The 21,679-nt window shown below is 29.7% G+C and overlaps 1 protein-coding gene and 1 long non-coding RNA gene across 3 annotated transcripts; one reads left to right on the top strand and one right to left on the bottom strand.

The window, feature by feature from the left end:
- Positions 1-1,521: 1,521 nt before the first annotated feature.
- On the bottom strand, positions 1,522-11,965 carry Sclp (leucine rich repeat containing protein 20 sclp). Of its 2 annotated transcripts, none has more exons than XM_040714580.2 (5): positions 11,687-11,965; positions 9,813-9,982; positions 2,978-3,121; positions 2,731-2,898; positions 1,522-2,571 (listed from the first exon to the last, which is right to left on the bottom strand). In XM_040714580.2, exons 1-5 carry the CDS (start codon positions 11,779-11,781, stop codon positions 2,402-2,404), a joined length of 747 nt encoding a protein of 248 aa, XP_040570514.1. In that variant the 5' UTR covers positions 11,782-11,965; the 3' UTR covers positions 1,522-2,401. The 2 variants fall into 2 exon arrangements, with proteins under 2 accessions (XP_040570514.1, XP_040570515.1); XM_040714581.2 differs by having other exon boundaries at positions 1,522-2,591; positions 11,687-11,964.
- An 834-nt stretch (positions 11,966-12,799) lies between these two features.
- Positions 12,800-21,428, top strand: LOC139905742 (uncharacterized). The gene is made up of 3 exons (XR_011780771.1): positions 12,800-14,550; positions 19,818-21,254; positions 21,309-21,428. It is a non-coding gene; the product is annotated as an uncharacterized lncRNA (long non-coding RNA).
- The last annotated feature ends 251 nt before the right edge of the window (positions 21,429-21,679 follow it).

Below are 21,679 nucleotides of genomic sequence, written 5' to 3'. Positions count from 1 at the left end.
AATATGTTTTTTCAAAAATTTTATATCTATATGACTGCACAAATATATTCTTATCAAACTCAAAGTTTGTGAGTGAAATATTCATATTTCTGATGAGTTAACACAAGAATAATCTTGAACAAAAATCAAGAAAAGGATAAATGTCTATTTCTTTACATGTCAATATTTCATAGACATATTCGGCTCAATTGTAGGCATTTATAGTCTAATTTCTGGTACAAGATAAAATACCCAAAAGTATTATCCATAGTTTAAAACCCTCATTTTATTTATGAGAATAAATTTGGCCCGATATGACCTTTCAAATATAATCCATCAATGTCTAATGATTTCATTGTGATGAGGATTTATTGTAAATTTAAGTACAATTTGCAGCACCTACGAAGGATTAATAGGAATAGTTTGTTTATGGAAATATACATTAATTAATTCGTTGAAGAATATAAATGTATTTCGGACTGAATTTTGAGAAAAATCATTCTAGCTTGCATTTGTGTTGATGGATATAAATTAATCTTTTCCATTAAATGAATTCCCAGAAATTTCATGTAAAAAAAATATATATATATATTATGTTACAGGTTACTTTCACGAACACAAAAATTTACACTGTATTTTTTTTGTAAGCTGTCAATTGTTCTTATTATTTTCCTCTTTTCAGTATTCAGTACTTAGATTCGGTGGTAACACATTTAGACGTCAAGTTGACAAGCGAGGGGTGGGGAGTACAGATGGGAGATTGGATATTTCGGAGTCCACTAAATTGAGAACTGATTACTGTTTCACTAGTCAACAAAATCTTTTCAATAAGATGTACATAATTGTTCTTCAAAATAACCAATATATTTTCTTTACAAATGCATACTAATTACATCATAATAAATTACTTTTCTATGAGGGAACCCCTAGTGCATGAAATCTATGAATACCAAAGAATGAAGGATTTTACAGCTTATTCTTTTTAGCTATAAGCAATTGTATTCTTTTCCTCCCGACCAGATTCCATTTCGAAAAAGTATCAGAATGAATAAGGAAGCACAATCTATTTAAAATTGATCGAAGAGTAATCAAGCTTATCCCATTTAAAGAAGCAAGAATGTCACAAAAAAGCTCATGACGAGTGGAACCGAGTGAAAGTGTCTTCCGAGGAGTACCAGAACATTATTCAATCATTGGAGGACAAAGCTGGAGGAAGAAAATCCATTCAATTGAATACTACAACGATTGAAGTAAAGGTAATATCAAACATTAACCGGAGTGGGGGTGGGGGAAACTTAGGACGTCTAATCTGAGGGGATTATCAAGTTTTAGAGAAACACAAACAGGGGGAAGGGGTGTCAAAAAGGGGGTTTTTCCCCGGCCGATATAAATGTATGAACCTGTAGTTGAATTAGAATAAACAGATGTTTATTAATTTGTGTATAATTATCAACAAACATTGAGAAATATTTCCATACTTGGGAAGTATTGTCTAACTACTAATTGATTTTGGGCCTTTTTTTAAATAAAGAATATGCCAAATACAATACGAATAACGACGTGATGTATATTGATACGTAATAGCACAAACTTTATAAAGTTAAAATGTGAATTATACTATATATAATATAATATTATACTGTAAATTATAATGATAAAAAAACACATTAAAAAAAAATGTTTTACGATTATGAACAACATTAGTGAAGAATAGACGTAGCTTAAAAGTAATAATTATATTGATATTATACATTATTTAAAAAAAAATCATCTTAGAGATGCTTTAGAAAAAGAAAAAAAAAGGAATAATTTTACTACATATATTAATTGTCAAAAATATGAAACATTTAGAACGTTTTTTTATAATTTTTGACATATAAACAAATAGTTTATCTACTATCAAAAATTGATTTTTTTTATTTTCTACAATATAGAACACCATTTGACTAGAGGCCTCATCCTAATTTTTACTAAAAGAGATATAATTATTAGTCATATTCCTTCAATGTTATGAACATACAAAATAGTATTTAATTAAATAATCAGTAAGGGATGTGTAGGGTTATTTTAGTAATAATAATAATAATGTACAGAAAGTATAGAGATGATATAATTGACAAAAAAATCAAACATCATCAATATATAATTTTTTTTTGGCACCTTAGAAATTGTATCATACTAAAGATTTCTACAAAATCAAACCTAATTAGGTGGACATTTTAACAATTATATAATGGGCATACCTAAAAGGGTATTAACATGTATGTATGTTGAATATTTTAAACACACAATAAAAGTACTAAAATAATAAATTGATACGAATGCTCCAGTAGATACAAGTATATTGTTGAGTCAGTGTTGTGTAATATCACATTTTATCAAAAGAATGTCAGTCTTCCCTTGACAATACATAAATAGAGGATCAGATGGACAGATCTTCCCATTCTTCTAACTCTCGAGACGTAAATTTGATGGTGATAGTATCCAAATTACCACTTGCAAGGAGATCTAGACAAGGACGGCTGAGTGGATTGTCCTCTACATCAATGAATTCAATGGTTTCTGTAGCCTGTGTAGCCTCCACATCGATGTCTGTAATATAGATATGAAACCTATTAATTTGGAGACATAAATTAGTAAGATGTTCATTCCATTTGATGTTACAGACAATAATATCATTTTTAAATATTTAATAAATGATTTTGAAAAGAAAAAATGGATAAAATAGTGAGAAAATCTGTGCATACTTACCAGAGATGAAGTTTTTGGAAGCTTTGATTTCTTTAAGTTTGGGCATGGAGTAAAAACAAAACGGTAGGGATATAAAGGAGTTGTGTGAGATGTCCACAGTCTCAAGGTCTTTACATTCTTCAAATTCATCTGGGAGGTTGGATATTTGATTGTTGGATAGATTTAATTCTGAAAAGGATAGTATAAGATTGTGAGGAATATTAGTATACGACAAATACAATAAGTGGGAAAGAAGGATGATACATACCTGTCAGATTATTAAATTGGATAGGAAACTTTGGAGATATTTTTTTGATGACGTTGAATGACAGATTGACCGATGTAAGAGTCGTTTGCTTCATCATGAAGTAAACAGCAACCGGGACTTGAATGAGCTGGCAGTTCGAGAGGTCTACATATACGGAATAAAGAAGGAATTATTAGATATACTAGTCATAGGCTGAGCTTGAAATTTGTATTTATTTACATACTAAGTAAATTGAATATACATGTTCATATAATAAATCTTGTGAAGTCTGGCCCCCGACCTTCTTGAAATGAAGCCTATGATTATAGCTGATGGATGACAATGAACTATGTAGATTCTTTGTACAATATATGTTTACATATATAAAAATAATACGTGAGTTTTGTAAGGAGAACAGGATTTGCTGTATAAAGAGCTTTTTTTTTTGAAGCACCCTCAATAAATTGAAAAAAACAATAACATTTCTTTAAAATTTATTCAAAAAGTGAGAAAGGGGGATTATCACCCCTTTGTTTTGTGTTTCATATGTATGTATATACATAGAGGGATACTATTTTTGAAAGAAAAAGAGACCAGATATTATCGAATTAAGTTGAAGTAATTTGATAATTTAATAACACTTTAATTATAGTCATAACGGGGAAAAAAAAAAAAATCTTCTAATTTTATGGTATACGAGGTAAATTTCAAAGGATTTTTTCAAATATGAATGGAAATATTACATTAAAAAAAGTCATGATTTAATCAAATCAAATATGAAGTGAAATTATAAATCTATGTACTTCATTTATAAAAACATGACAAGGACCTTGATTTCGACCACTTTGATTGCAAAATACTGGACTTCCCTCCCCCCTTTACTATTACCTTCCTCCTTCATGCCTATTGCCTTTAATTTCTACTCTCCCTTTCAATTTCCTTTTCTTTAAAATCAAGGACATGATAAAAAAATCACACGTCTTCCTTTAGATCTACTAATAATAACAAGCGGAGGAAAAAAAAAAAAAAAGAACCTCACATCTCCCCTACAAGGAAAACAAATAATCCATTTCTTTCACCTTCTTCTTACTGGAGGTATGTGTGGACCTCATAGACAGATATCGAATTAAATAACCTCACTCACCCACAACTCCTCCATCTTTTGCCTCTTCACAGGCTAAGACCACTTTTTGAACTGAATGTGCCATATTTTCCTTGACAAAATAAGGCCTTTTTAGAAAAAGCACCCGGCGAGTTAATAGATACTACAATAAAAAAAAATCCACGCACTCACGAAGGATAAAAAATATGAATAGTGACTACATATTACACACTACTCAGTAAGTATGTGTGCGGCCCTACTCTTTGGCAATGGCCAATGAGTCAAAAGAAGAAAAACAGGCAGCTGGCCTTGTGGATTAATTGAGTGCAAGCATAGCTTACAGGGTTATCCGGAAGGGTGATAATTTTGGTAAGAATGGAAAAGCGTGCGAGGAGAAGAGAAGAAATACTTATGGCATCATTGATTAATTAATATACATCTTCTTCTATCAATCAAGAACGTTATCATTCCCGCCTTTATTATTCAATATTAATATTATATTAGATGCTGATAGTCGATAGAGAACTGAATAAAATGCCTAAAATAACGTCGCCTTCTGTCTGGATTTCTGTAAATAGAGGCCCAGGAATTTGGAAAATACATACCGGATGAGAAACAGATGGCTTGTCGGATTTGTCGATATAAATGTGCCTTTAGACCCCTGTTTAGAATTACAAGCCACTCATTATCCTCATCTCATATCCAGAGCATGGATATTCATATAAAAAATCAAGTTAATGATGAATACATCAAGTCAGACTTTAACTCTGATCTCACAAAGATGCTTATTGCATGTAATATAACCTTATCCAATGCTAATCATCTATGTTTATAAAAATTATGGAGAAATACACGGGTAAACCTATCCCTTCCCAAGGAACCATCATTAAATTAATGGAGGATGTTGGTACTGATGTCATTTATAGAAATACATATAAAAATGTTTTGAGTCATCCACACCAAATGACGATCAAATTATCAGTAAAAAGTTTAAAATATTTACTAATTTCGAAATGGAACTCTGAATTTTGTACTATCTAACAGTAAGTATTCAATCTTTTTTTAAATCTAACCCTAAAATATGATTCTATTTTAGCTAAACATATCAAGAATTATGATACACAACTCATTAAATAGCAGAAACAACTGCTTAAATGGTCACAACAACGGGGGTAGTAGCTTTGGATGGTTCGCAACTAGTTTGTCTGAGACTAGTTTCTTCACTTAAAGACTTGGGTATTATAATTATGTTTCCAATATTACATAGTCAATAAATATTACTTTTTTTATCACTTAGCTATGGTTGATAGGCTCCAAGAAATAGTGTTCAGAAAACTCATAAAAGGCAAAAACAACTGCTTAACTGGTCACAACAACGGGGGTAGTTACATTGGGTGTAGCATTATAATTAACAATTGTGTATATCCTTCATGATAATAGTATGTTGCTATATAAGCATAAATAACTGGGAAAATATCTTTTTTTGATGGTCTTAATAAGGATTAATATCGCCGGACATTACTACATAGTTAGCTTTACTCTAAATCTTTAAGATAGATTTATTTGTAACATTTTTTTAATTAGTATATTTATTGTCTAATTTTAGGATTCTGACATTTGCTTTATTATTAATAATTAGTTAGATTTCATCAGTAGAGATATATCAATCCTGTGCAAAATTGTATATAGCAACTTCCACATGAAGAAGAGGGGTGATTATCTTTTTGATTAAACTCCACGTCTCGCTTATGTTTTGCAACCTAAAATTATGACATATTTAACTGGATTTCGGTGTCAGAACAAGAAAATATTATTTGGATCAATCTATTATTTCAATATTTTGTATATATAATTTATTGTTATTAGTTATATGATTCCAATTGTTTAATTTTGTATATTTAACATAAATGTATGATGGTATATTTTTTATTATGTAGAATATATTTAATTAAAGCCTTCTTTTTTTAAACTTTGAACTTCAAATATATTTCGAAATATATACCTTGTCGTTTCATTAGCTATTATTCTGAGAATAAGGTTCATAATGAATTACAATTTCATGCAGTGTGACGTTATAAAATCTACTGTAACGGATAAAAAACGTTTAAGTCAATTATACGTAGTATATCTTCATGAAACATTTTTCTAATAAATACTTTCGTTATACCCTCAAAAATCATAATAAAGCAGGCAGATGATAATCACATAAGTATTTTAAACAATGATACCATATGTATTCCCCCCCCCCTTCTCCTTGCACGCGTTTTTTTTCTACAATATTATCAACTTTCCACTTATCCCTCAAATTAGTTATTAATAGGATCTTCTTCATTTAAAAAAATAAATATATATATATATATAAATTTCTCTTTTGTATATATATACGCATGTATTTCTCATCTCGCAGAAAATACTTAATTTTACTCATACAATTGGGCACTGGATTTGCGTTGATTTCTGAACAATGTTACAATAGTATATATTTTTATAAAAGCATGTCTTAATAATTATTTAATATCATACGGAACAGTTAAATAATTATTTATATTTGCTCCAATTGTTTATGAGTAAATACTCATGATACACTTGTGAATTGAGATACTGTACATATGTGTGCAATCTATATATGTAAGTACATAAGAGAAAAAGAATGAATTAAAATTAGGAAGAAATATATTTACCAGGTGCAAATATGAATACACACAAAGTATCTAAATACAGGAAGTTCAATCATTCATCGCATCCCTCATCCTATTAACTTGACCTACATAGGTACATAATAGTGTAACAGGGGGGAATTAAATTAGTAATTCAATCTCCAAAACACCTCTTCCGGATTATATACAGTATATGTACATATCACATACTTTTTTTTCAAACCTCCTCCTCTTGCACGCGATAATCTTTTCCTTCCGCTATAGTATGATGATCTGGGACCAAATGTTATTACAAAGAATTCTAATATCATTAAGTAAAAAGGGAAGGTTAAGTGAGGAAACAAATATATGTAAGGATTTTTTGGAAGATAGAATGTAATAAAATAGAATCCCTTTTTTCAGATGAAGGTTAAGCCGTTTGAAGTTTCATTTTACGTCACTGGTTAAAAAAAGAAGAAGGAATATAGGAAATGACCTTTAAAGAGCAACGCCCTCTACAATCCATTTTTTTTGACAGATGTTTCATCCTTATGTCTTCTTCCTCCCTTCCTTTTTTGAAAGAAAGGTCAATTTAAAAAAAAGAAGAAAAAGATTTCCTTAACAGTTATGTACTTCAAATCATATTTTCTCTTTTTATATTATAGGTATAATTATTTTCAGGTATTTCGTCTACCACTGCCTATAAGTGGCACTGACTTTGAGTACAAGAACATAATATTGTTTTCCTTGTTTTTAAAACAGAATAAGTTATCATTATTATATATTTTCCGATTTTCTTATTATTTTCTAAATTAATAATGATAATTTTACTTTGATCCCTCCCAAAGGTTTTTTTGAAAAAAAAAAAAGTGATAATAAGAAATCATATTCACAACACAGGGGGGCGAGAGTGCAGTTCATAGGCGTTTTAGTTGTAGCATAAACCAACTTTCACTGAAAGTTGGTTTTTTTTCTTTCCTATATATGTATTTATGTAGGAAGAAATTTTCTTTTTTCAAGGTTTCATGCCATGTATGTACATAATATATACACAATACACATATTATGTTGGGAAGAGTATTATTCTGTTAATATTTATCTCCACGAGAAACACACGGATACAATATATGCATGAACAGGAAGGATTTACATCCTTTCCCCACCTGAATCTAAATGCATATCCCATAGATGGTCTCATCGTTCATATTATAGTCGTTGTTATGCCCCTTCTTTAAATAGTTATATAAAAGGGGTAAATTCATTTCAGGGGAACCAACTCAATCATGATTGCGTATATCTACATATCATGTACATATACATACCTACATACTCGTACATATTCATGGTCCTTGACACGATTTCCATGATCATTACAGCTCTCTACATATGAAGCAATATATATTGTATATGTATTACATATTTATCAAGCTTTTGAATACGAAAGTATAATAAGTGAACATTGTACACCACCCGTTGGTACGACTGCAGTATTTGAATTTCCCTACATTTAAAAAAAAATCCTATATAAATGTTGTACATAATAAATTATATATACGTTTTAAATGTCAAATTTATTTTAATTCATAATATTAACTCCTGCCAAAAACAACAAAATATACGGATTGTGAGATAAAATCCTCTCCAGATGTGCAATGTACTTATGTACAAGCAGTTTAGACGTAGGTATTTATACATATGTAAGTATTGCATGTCTGTTTTTTTTTTAGTTTTTGAAGACAAATGTACCTATTTCCTTTCATTAATATATAGTTTGTGAACAACATAGATAGGGTTTCCTTAATATATGGCTTACAATTAGTCCCATCTCCCTTACCAGTCGTTCAAAACGTCCCAAAATCATTTCCCTTTCAATTACAGAATGAACACAGTTGGCTGGAGAGACAAGCTTCCCTCAGTGCTTTTTGTAACCCAAATTTGTACCCTCCGGACTTATTGCATTTACGCAACTATACTTCTATACAATGTACATCCTATATATTTCAAAAATCATCACCACCAGTTTATAACTATTAATGATGGGACGATTAAAAAAAAAAAAAAAATCCGATGCAATTCTACTAAAAGTTCCAGAAGCCGCTTCTTAAATATTTTGAGATTTGGTTTAAAAAGACCATATTGCTATCAGGGGCGTCCACAGTATTATATTAAGGGAGAGTTTGGTTTTTGGATTTTTTTGAAAAAAAAAATTCAAACATACAATTTGATAAGTAAATTTTTTTCAAAAATCCACAACTAATCCCTATCCATTTAATTTTTGGCAATAAAATCTCAAAAAAACCAAAGCTGTTCACAAAGAATTAATATTTTTTGGAAAAGAAATTCAAAAATTTACAACTATTTACAAAGAAATAAGAATTGGAATGGCAAATGAAATATTTTTTCATGATGCAGATCCCGATACAAGAAAAGACATCTGATTCCGATTTATCGTACAATCACTAATAAATATTATCTGCGCCTCTAATTATAGTAAAATATTTAACTTTAACAATTGGATTTCTTAGGTAAAACTATGTATATTTAAGTATCTGTCATTATTATAGCTATTGAGGCAGATATATGCATGATAATGAGTTCACCATTATTCTTAAAGCCTAACAAGTGTATAAATATATTATCATTATAAATATGGGATATTATGCTTCATAGATTATTTTCTGGATATTTAAAATAATGTCATTGAACAAAGTTTATTACATGAGTTGACTGTTTACTATTGTAACTAGATGGAACACTTAAATTTTGTTAGAAATACAGTCATCTAACATTATTTATAGTTCAAATGTAGCAAATGATTTCTTGAGGAGACTTTTTACATCACTTGCTAAATATACGATTTTTTTCCATGATTCTATATATTTATTAGAGGAACTCTTTTGATCATAGAAAGGATCACTTACTAGTTAAAAACCAAACAAACATTGTTTTTAAAAGAAATGATTTTGTAAAACCATAAAAAATGTGAAAACTTTATCAAGGTCGAAAATACTTTTTTTTTTATATATTTTGCCTTTTAACTATTATGTTATATTCACACTTGAATTGCTATTTACATATTATATGTTTAACAATGTAACATGTTAGACAATGAACTTACCCAGAGAGGAATTTTCTCTAGCATCCTCAACCCGATTTACTACTTTGATCACACCGGATCCAAGGACCTTAATACCATTTGCAGCTCTTAAATTTTGCAAACGATCATACATATCATTTGCTTCGTCAAATCCTTCCATGCCACCAAATACCATAGCGAATATTCTTTGTCTAGAAAGGAGAATAAACATACAATAATTAATATATTATGTATATATTCAGTATTGTTTTTCGGTAACACGGTACTATAGTGGTACCGGGGTACTGACACATTTAAAACAGTATTATACTAAATTAGTATTGGACCGGCACTTGCAGTTCTACTACGTCATAAAAAAATGACCCACCGTTGACGTAATCCTTCAAATTTTATAGGAAAAAAAAGTCCTTAAATTTCTGAACTAGTGCCTAATTCAAGAACCCCAGTCCAGTGCCCTTGACAGCATTTAAAAAAAAAAAATATGTGTATTCCTAAAAAGTATCGAAAAACTTATTTTGGTACAAGTCTTGTATTTAGGTATAATCAACAGGAAATTGTTTTATTTATATTTAATTTGCACTTTTATTTTGAAAGGGACTTAATTGATTCTAAGGATAGCAAAGAGCAAGCTACTACTAATTTTTTTCATTTCTATCATGAGGGATTTTATTCATTATAAAAAACATGATTAGTGCTACATGCATTCATCACCATTATGCAGTCATGTTTCATAATAATTAGATTATTGAATCTCTTTCCGAATAATATGTTACATTTATTTAAAAAAAATGGAGTACAACTTCATGTATGTACTCGTAGAGTTAAATAGAGCGATGTACAATTGATTAGGCTCGTCTATTTTACATTCACATACAGTTGTACTTCATACATATATATTTACATTCAAAATAAAGTGTTCATCATATATACATATACTTTTACTGACTAACTAACTTACACTCGGCAACAAATGACTCAATGCTACTTTTTATTATTTACATTAAAAGTGTAAGGAATAAAATTCAAAGAAAAAAATACTCTCAAAAATTATTGATATGCGTAATTTCTTTGTTCCTAGGAATATATGTGAATATATTTCCTTATTAAATATATACGTATTATGATTTTATCTGACTCTATATTACGTATGCCAAAATGCTAAATTTAAATAACCAAGAAAGAAAGAAAATTAATTGACATATTATCAAATAATCTATTGAAGTTTGTATAATACACAAAAGGTTTTGTGATTTATTATAACATTCTTCCGAATATTTAAATATATATTTCCGTTGACCCAGAGTAAAACTGCGTGGTGTTTTTTTTTTTTTTTGTACAAAATAAGATTTATAAGCTCACATAAATAATTAATGATTGTCATATTTTTTGACACATTTTGTTAGGAAATAGTCAATACCCTTTTTGTAAGACTACGTAATAACATTTTTGAAAGTTTAAATCATTTATATCTTAAAACAATAATTATATTGGACTTATTATACTCTTGTGCAGACTACTATTGGTTTCGAGTCATAATTCTCGAGTTCAGTCACAATTCCATTTTTTCAGAGTTTTCATTTATTATGTAATGCGTTTTCTTCTTTTTAATATAATATCAACTCCTCTTTGAATAAGAAAGGAGAGAGTCTGATGCTGTTTTTCAGTGTCCTTTTGAGTTTTATTTTAAATTGGACAAATTATTGCTTGAATATTTCGTGATTTGATTATTCGAGTTAAAGTCAAGTTTTCTAAAAGAATATTTTCAGTCGAGTTCAAGTAATTTTTAGAAAATTGTCGGCTTTTGTAAAGTCGATTTTTCTTTCGAATTCGAGTAATAGTCCAGACTCAAAATATAATACATATGTTCTTTCAAATAAATCCAATTTGATACATACCGGCGTCGACTTCCTCTGCTATTTACAATTTCTTGAAAATGAAAACTTTTCACAATGCTTATAAATTCTTCAAATGACAAACGACTTTCAATCATTTATGCCAATCCAGGATGATTTGATTATGTATTTTTTTGGGATTGCCTTTATTAGGTTATCTAACTAAGATCACTTTTCAAGTAGAACTAGTTTAGTTTAGCTTTTTAAAATTATATTGAATCTTCAATGTTGAAAGACTCTCTAATGAGGGATTCGGTCGAAAAGCGTAAGAAGATAACTCCTGTTATGCTTTTTCTTTTTCTTCATCGAAGAAAGGATGGAGGGAAAATCCCCGGCCGCTTTTACATGACACCTATGAAAGTTCTAAGCAAGTATTTGTTTGTTTGTTTGTATGAGGAAAAAAACCCAAGAAACGTATTGTGACGTTGTACACATTTGTAATAAAAAAAATCATCATATTTGTATGTTTCTTTTGATTAAATATCTTGTCTTTTGCAAATTATTTTTCTTTGTTCCTTTGTAACGTTCAAATATCTAGATCAGGGCCTCTTCTGTGAAAAAAGGTCATGAAGGGTGTAAATTAAGTCAATGAATCGATATATTGTACATATACCTGTCAATCAAAACAGTCAATAATTCAATGATATACTGTGATTGGCAGACATATTGACAAATGGTTTCCATGACAGAGTTATGAAAGCAATAAAACCAACAACCATAATTATTAGGATGCATCAAACGCCCATTGATTTACAAAAAATTTCTGGATTTTGTTACTCATTCTCTCAAATGTGAGACTCGAGACCCAAAGTGTTTGTGGCAAACAATGAGCCAATTCAGAGTTTGTTAATAAGGGCCACCAAACAATTATACATTGAGGCATTTGACACATAAAAAATCTCAGCTTTCTTTTTTTACTCAAAATCAGTATTGTAAATAATGTAAAAATATACGTAATATGCAAAAAAACAAACTAAAAAAACTGCAAGATTTTGAAATATCTCAAAAAAACCATCATACAATTTTATACTTGGATGTATTTTGTTAAGTTCCGTTGAAGATCAATAAAGGAAGAGAATAAATTCGCATGTAGTATGATGAACTAAACAAATAATTATTTCACCATTTAATTGTATTTTAATTTACTGCGTAGTATATTACAATAAACCTTAAAATCCGTGATAAGGGTTTAGTATCTTTTTAATTGTTGCAATGGAAATTAGAGAGACTAAATCTGCAGTTGCTGTCTTTGGTTTATAAAGTACTTCTTCGATAGAGGATCGTACATTGTCAAGGGGCTCCATCCAGCCTGCTGTCAGGTTTTTGGCAGATACAAAAAGAGGTTGCCAAAGGAAAACTAATTCAGCACCATAATTGGAAATCTGACAGCACCGTTCTTATTTAGTCAAAAACTTTCTATGACAAAGCAAGTATTTTTATAATCTCAGACCAATAATGCTACAAAGGAATATTTGACCTTCTTAATGCAATTCAAAAATTATGTCAAATACCAGTGTTTTGTCATGCAACTAAAAAAAAAATATTGACATTAGAACATGAGCAGCTCAACAAGACATTCAAAATTAATGGAACGATACAGCATTTTTACCATCCAATAAGTCTGACAGATTAGCATTGTTTGGTCCATTTGACAGGATAAGGTTATGTAAGGATCAGAAAAAAGGAAAACGCCTTGAAGAAGAGACTAAAAGAATAAAACGTTATCAAACATCTAGTTTTCTTGATGGTCAATATGTTGCAAGCCCTCCTGATAGTGATTCTCCAGAATGGATCACCCATCATGTGAAATCATTGCTGAACACACTTTTGAATTTTTAAATAAATGCAAATACTAACCTTCTATTATATACATGTTTTTCAACACTACGACATCAAATACTGGACATATTACAGCTGCTTGTGTCACAATTTAATCCAAAATCTAAGATTCTCTTTTATGGTCTACATATCTTCATAATGTACGTGAGATAATTTTGAGTGATGAACTTACATTATTAGAAATTTAAAAATCAAAATCTCCTGAAGTTTTTCTTTTCAAATGATTTCAGAAGAATTGGGAATGCATATATAATGTAATGGAAAATAATATCACCAAAATTGACATATCTATGCATAATGAAGATGCAAAAAAAATATCTCATTCTGCAAAGCCAATACCTTAGACACAATCATTATCATATACAAATAAAATGTACTGTAGTAATGATTAGAAGGAAATGGCTCAACTATTTGAAATTGTTCCTAATTGTGTTACTACCTCAAACAAAGTTTACAGTGCTACATTAACAAGAGCAAATCAAGGAATTTGTTGCTTCCTTCAACTTCTCCATGGTCTGATTTGTGTTTTTACAAAACTCTTATTAATTATAAACATGTCAATTCTACTTCTACAAAAGTTGCTTTGAATGCTTTTGATAACCACCTGTTGTATTTAACGTCAGAAATATGGCTCTGTTCAGAGACAGAGCTCCTAAAGAAGATCACCAAAGACTTGCAAGTACTTGATTAGCCATAAATCGAGACAATATGACATGCACTCCAAGACACGACTACGGCTCATCAAATGTGAAGCCATCGTTAAAAAATATAACAGTGGACAAGTCTAGTAGACATTGTTAATGAGGATTCTTGGCTTACAATAAATCTAAATATTAATACCGCAAAAAAATGAATATTTTAAGGAAGCAATGTTAATTGTCAACAATATCAATACAGTTAATGTCCCTGCTTAGTGAGCAGTAGAGCTCGTATTTCACCAGCTTCTAAAACAAAACAAAAAACACTTTCAAAATGAATTGCAAGTTGTAGAAAATGTTCGAATAAGAATCCAAATATACGAGATTTAGGTAAATAATATTAATCATGTTTTTAATTTTTAATTTTTGAACGGAAATAATATGATTTTAATGTTTAAATTTTGTTAAAATTTATTTTAATAGTTAGGTCAACATCTTTAATTTGATACCATACATGAATAGTTTTGAGTAAAAAAACAATAAAATCGAGATTTTGTATTATTAAATGACTCAATAAAATGGATAAGTGTTTGATGGCCTTTATAAACCACCTCCGGCTCATTTTTTGCACAAACACTCGAGGGATCAAGTTTCACATTTGAGAGAAGAATGAGTAACAAACTCCATGAACCTGCGGGCGTTTGATGCAGTCTAATAATCATGGAACCTCAGCCTTTGTTCCCTAGGGATAATAACCTTCTGACGCAAATTTGTAACACGTTTTAGCTGGGCTTTCTTGATTGTGTCTTTCTTTCTTTGTGAAGCTATAACTTCCTACGCGTTATTTCACCATACTTTTTAATATAATATATTCTTCTAATTTAGAAGTAGAATAAAAGCGTATGGATCAGAAAATTTAAAGGTTAAATCAATTCGTAGAAACAACATTATTATAGTTTCAATAGATAACAAAGAGATTTGAGCATCATTTGCCACATTCAATAAATCATCTGAACAAAGAAAAATATTTAAAGACTCAATAAAATTGTGACGATTAGCTAATCATAAGTTGCTAATAAATTAGTATCGATCGTCTTAACTTTAATTTTAAGAACTTAATTTTGGCCTACAAATTTTAGAACTGTGTGACACTATTCTGATTTTTGTTGGATCGAAGTAATTTTGTCCTTTAAAGGAATTCCGTCTAGATCAGTTCCAAAGGTATAGGTCAGATAGTTAGTAAATGTAATACTATAAAGTTTACTTTGACTTAATCAGTGCAACTCCATCCAACCAATAAAAGGAGTATTAAAAAAATCTGTCTAGATAAATTTTTGATGAAGTCAAATGAAGATTAAAGCGTTTCATTTGTGTAAAATAGTCATTACAATACTTCATTAACATAAAAATTGACACTGTATATTGTTTCGGCTTCTATTCCCTTATCTGTGTTCTGAACTTTGATTGTTTGAATTTGTATTAGACGCTCTTGTTAAGTTGTGAAGAATTTCCAACAATGATTATTGAATAATAATTCCAAAGTGAGAAGAATTGCCAAACTTTCTACAGATTTTTGCGCTTTTTACTGTTTCTTTTGTGAAGAAAAGTTTCAAGATAAAGTAAATTCGTAAATGTCGGTCCAAAGTCTGAGTTTGTAGTCTGGACCAAAATTTGGTTCAAATTGGTCTAGAAAAATAATTTAAGATCAAACTAGAAAAATTGATCTCGGATCGAGTCTCAACACTATCAAATATATTGATTTAAGACATAATAACATAAAAAAAAAATATATATACATATATTAATAAGGTTGCCTTATCGAATACAAACAGATCCAATGAATTAATTTTTCGCATTAAACAACTATACAATGGGATTAATTTGGAGTTCTTATTTATTCTTATACAATTTTTATTGAGGAAAGCCAATAACAAAGCAAGAAGAAAAATAACATGAATAAGTATTGTTATTGTAGGCCTCATTTCTTACTTTTTAGAAGAGTAACTACTACGATTTATTCTCTCACATACATCAATAAACAAAAACCTATGGAAAATGAAACTACATTCATTGTAACTTCATCCATAAATTTCTGAAATACTCAATGATATGCATGTATTTTTATAGGAATTACCTATAAAAAAATTAGAACAACAACTAAACAGTCTAAAATATTTATGCGAGGTTAAGACATATTAAATTATATTGTTAAATGTTCCGTTCAAATTTTGATTACTTGAACTTTTTAGTTCTTCTTAAAGCTTATGACTTTAAAACATTTTTTCCAAAGCCGAAAGCTTGATAGGGGTTAAGTTAATATATATCTATATATATCAAATAAAATATTTGCCCCCCCCCTAAAAAAAACAAAACAATTATCAAATAGAATGCAGGGTCTTTTTTTGACCTTTTTTAAAAGAGGACAAAAACATATTTTTACCGTATTTGTCAAATGACTTGTTTTTTTTAGAAATTATGTTTCTAAATTTTTAAATTGATTTTTATAAGGTCTTCTTTTGCATCCTTCAGGGTATATCCTAGACGCGGGCTGGGTGTTGTCAGTCATGGTTTTAAAGATTTTTTAATACAATTGATCAAAGTAACTAGTAACATCATTTCAATGTATTACTTGGAGAGAAGTTTTATGCATAAACACTTATCACAGAAAGCCAATGTATACTTTTATGTGTGTTCTCCTCCAAAACATTCTTCAAATCATTTTAGGCATCTCTTATTTTTACATACTTGCAAGACATGTTTTATACACCATTGGCTATTACACCAAATGGACCAATTTTGATTGAAAAAAAAGTATTGAGGAAACTTAAGCTATTGGCTCTAAAGATAAATACAAAATTTAAATGTTGAGCTGTTTAGCGACTTGATGCATAAGAAAAACAGTAATATTAGAATAAAATAAGACTAATTGGTGAGAAAGCTTACAATTAATTTGACTCCGTACTGCTTTTCAAGGATCCCAATAAGGTACTTTGCTGTCTATTCATTGTCTATGTATTTGTCTCTCGAGAAGTACGTATACTTTTTTGCCAATGTCATTTTGGATACTGGATTACTGTAAATCATACCTTTCAAGGTGACCTAATGTTTAATTTAGTTATCTATGTAAATACCTTAACATTGTATATGACTTAAGGAATTTGAAGATTATTTTGAATTTTTATTACCATCAATGCTGCACTAGATTTATTAGGGGCTGGAAAAGTAGGATTATCTAAAAAAAAACTGGTCTTTACAAAGTTTATAACTAATGTATCCGTTAAACTAAAGGTGGGTTTTTAATGATATTGATAGAAGAACATATTTTTAATCCCTAATTTTCTAGGAACTGGGATTGAATTAGAGTCCCATCCAAAAAAAAGTATGGTTTTTACTAAAAAATTTATGAATACTTTTTTACAGGTTTGATATTGTCCCACAATTGACCAATATCTCATTCAATATGCTTTTCTTTGTTCTGAACAACTTGAAGAAGATACCCTATGACTCATCAGTCTAACCTAAAACTATACATCGGGGGCTTGCATCTTATTTTCATACTATATGCTTGTAGGCATGAATAAGACAAAAAATATTTACAAATTTATAACTACGTATATTAATACGGTAAACTACTACAAGGAGGACGTTATTTATATGGAGGGAGCGTTATTTTTTCCCTCTTGCATCTTTGGGCCAAAATCATATGTAGTCAAGTTGTATTATTTACATAAAATAACTCAAAAAATAGTATTAGGTATATTCTTAAACTTTGCTAATCAAAAAGATATATTTGTATCTATATGTGTATACATATATCTAGAATATACTTTATTGAACAATTTTCTAACCATCAGTTAAATAATTCTATAATACTAATTAGGTATTATTTTATTTGAATTTGTTATTTTTTGTGTTGAACTATTCTTGTTTAAGGTTTTCTTATTTTTAGTTTTATGAATTACGCTATTTTATTCATTTTTAAAGTTTTTCATAAAAATATTCAACATAGTGGCAGAAATTTTGGAAATATAGCAATCTAAATTATTGTTGCAAATATTACACACAAATTTAATATTATCAAAAAACTCACAGCTTTCATGATAAAAAAAATCTATTATAGATACAAATATATCTTTTTGATTAGCACAGTTTAAAAATATTGCTCTGGCGTCTGTATTTGTGTAATTGCTTCATATAGATTCCAGAAAACGATACCAATTAAATAAATAAAATCTGAAGGATATATAAGGCCTCCTCGATTTATCATATTGATGAAAGAATCTTTGACTGTTATAGACACATCATCCATAAATCCTTCTTCAAAAGTAATACTGGGAAATTCTTTAAGTGAACAAAATTTGGATAGACAATAGTTGCATGACACAGATTTCTGAGGTTTCGAGCTACATACCCACTTATAAAAAATAATAAATTTGAATCAAATTCATCATAATTACATTCTATTATACTATCAGCATCTAACATTGACAGAAGCTTTACCGAATTTTAACCAACACTTCCTTAATATCACTTAGTTTCATTTTTTAGAGAATTTGATTGATAAGTGACTTCACTCACCTATCCCCCCCCCACCCTTCTAAGCAGCTCTTCACCGACAATAAGTAATTTGCACTAGACAACTGTCTATATCTTCTAAATCTTGCTTCAATGAGTCACTTTGAATAACACCTAAAATGACAAAGTGAAAACTATATGTTTGAAAAAGTTCCTGAGTAAGCTCTAAATAAGCGAAAGTTGAGTGTTTCACAGAAATGAAAGTTTCCCTCAAAAGTCCTGGTTTTTTACTCAACTCCTACCTCTTACTCCAATCTCCAAAATCTTTCAAAAATTTGTTTGTTCATCGTCCATACTTTGTATGGGATTTTGAAGGCTATCCCTTTTCCTACAGGCAGTGACGGGTGATCTCAAATTCAATATGTTCCAATAATTACGAATCAGCTTTAGAAAAGGGATTGTTTCAAGAAAATGGGGATGAATTTTAGAGTACATCTCTTGGACATCAATAGTACTGTGATGAAACAGAGAATCAGCTAACTTGACATTAGTTTTTTCGATTGCACTTGGACGGAGCATTTTATCAGTCAATTTGTAAGCATATTTAATTGACTTTCCTACTTCAATATTGTATAGAGACTCAAGATGTTCAAACTTTGGAGATCCAATTTCAATTCCACGGACATTCCAAAATTATTCTATTGACGAAATTATTGTATAAGTTCTTAAAATTATGGGTTGCATCAAAAATAGGAAAATCTTTCCAAGATTCTTCTTCTGAGGAGTGAATGTTTTTGCTCAATGGCGAACTGCAAATTTGTATTCGAAGAATATTCCATGTCGACAAGTGTACCAATTATTCGGAATCCAGATTTATGTACAGCTTGTAGAACAAGGTCATAATATTGTTATAATATTTTGGAGTTGAGTTTGGTCACAGGATTTAAGCTCATAACGTTCTCATACTTCCCACATGAACTTTTAATCATGAATGTTAAGATAGTTTTTGAAGGCACAAATTCTTCAATCAATCTATATAATTTACCGTTAATATAGTTCACTTACTTTGCTCTGTGAATTTCCTCAATTAATAGATATACATTTGTCTGTAATGGATTCAAATTTTCACTTCTACATTTCAGGTATTTAATGGTCGCATCAATAATGCCAGTGCTGACAGTGACCGCTCCAGAAACTCTCATCAAATGGGACACATGTGGTATTGTAAGAATTCCTTGCATTTGACGTTGCTTGTAAAGAGTTGGGCTGGGTTGTTTCCATATTAAACAATTAATTAACATTTCATTCGAATATCTAAGGCCTTGTCCCTCTTTCATCGCTAGGCTTAATTGTTCAAACAAAAAATTCAATTTCGCATCCAAAATTTCCTCCGTGTTAATAAATTCTGGCTCACTTTTGAGTGCATCTAAATTGACTTTGAAATGAGGTAACTTGTCCATGTTCTTTTCCTAACTCAACTACGTAGCTGTTTAAAAAAGCTAAGATATTTAGTACTTGAGACATGGATTAGAATTTTCATTTCTTGCTCATTATATGATGCAATTTACTGAGGGATAATCGAAAATTCCCATAGGCCATGATGAATGTCATGTCGTGAAATATTTCTAACTGATGCTTTGTAACTGTTCTTCCATGAAATCTGGCAAATAGGAGTCAATTTTCAATATCTGGGATTGATATATTAGCAAGACGATTATCGAAAAAGAGATATTGAGCCTTAATTTTTTGATGGAAGTAACGTTATCCGCTTCAAGAAACTGTTGGCCCATATTTTCCATTCAACTAGAAGATAAAGTGCATAAATATTAATCTATATATATTAATAAATAATATATATCTAAAAATTTTCATATATGAATTTGGAAAAACACACAAATAAAATATTTAAAATATTACCAATATTCTTCTTGGACCTTCGATCTGGTTGATCACTTGATAAATAGAAGGACAGTTTTGTAACCAACAAGGAATTGCACCATATTTTAATCTGCTATTCGTTAATTTTGAACCTTTTCAGTTCTTCATTCGGAAACTATCAGAATCTATCGATTCTGTCAAGAAATCTTGATCTCAAAAAGGTAAGGAGCAAATTTTAATGGTATTATATGATTGGGAGAAATTTGTCTAATTTCTTGGAATCTTTCGGATATTGATGGAACGTTATTTTGCCTCCTTTTCATCCAGGACATTGGATTCTCCTTTTTTAAGGTGATACCGAGACCGACATCCAGGAACTGAGCACCTACTTGGCATTTTCACTAGCTCCACCAAATAATCTTCTTTAAAACTCAAAAGATGAAAACCTGTTGCAATTTACAGCTGTTGTTACCTAAATTTATATTAACGTTCTTCTTTTATAACTATTTTTTTCGCACAATCATGCAAGTGAAAAGAATGAAATCTCCTTTTCTCTCCCTCCAGATTAGTTACATTGTAAAAACTGCATCTAAGTCTATTTTTCTATATATTTTCTTTAAAAGTTGTAGAAACTTCCAGAGAACTGAATGGTATGAAGCAACTTGCGAGGAAAACCGACGGAGCCATCCTTCCAATTACAAGTAGTATATTAATAACCTATATTAATCAAATAGAGATAATTTAACATCTTCCAGATCATCCTCCATCTGTTCAAGGAAGACGATATCGTGATTGTAAACAAGATATTTTGTCTATTTTAAATGATTATGAAAAAGTGAAAAAGTTAATAGAAAATAGATATGCAACAAAATCGACTTACTTTATCTTTTTGTCTTTTTATTTGAAATTGCTTTATTAATATAGGCAGGAATTCACTGGGAAGAATTCAACCGGGGAATTTTCCGGATACCGTTTTGTTCAACTCATATTCATAATATATAAATGAATTTTTTTAGGACTTTTCCTAAGTATTCTATTTAATACCAAGGTATTTGATATAATGACCAGTAACTGTTTAGGCAAAGAATTAAATATTGACAAGATGTGATTAGAAAACTTTATTATG

The sequence above is a fragment of the Lepeophtheirus salmonis genome, chromosome 6 (genome assembly GCF_016086655.4).
Source record: "Lepeophtheirus salmonis chromosome 6, UVic_Lsal_1.4, whole genome shotgun sequence".
Classification (NCBI taxonomy): Eukaryota; Metazoa; Arthropoda; class Copepoda; order Siphonostomatoida; family Caligidae; genus Lepeophtheirus; species Lepeophtheirus salmonis.
The sequence above is the reverse complement of the archived record's forward strand: the minus strand, read 5'-3'. Positions and strand labels throughout refer to the sequence as shown.

Excerpts from the sequence above, each read along its gene's own strand:
- Sclp (XM_040714580.2), bottom strand. The coding sequence starts at position 11,781 with ATGATTGAAAGTCGTTTGTCATTTGAAGAATTTATAAGCATTGTGAAA. Across the intron at positions 3,122-9,812 it reads TAGAGAAAATTCCTCTCTGG|ACCTCTCGAACTGCCAGCTC; the intron begins GTAAGTTCATTG and ends CCGTATATGTAG. Across the intron at positions 2,899-2,977 it reads CCAATTTAATAATCTGACAG|AATTAAATCTATCCAACAAT; the intron begins GTATGTATCATC and ends TATCCTTTTCAG.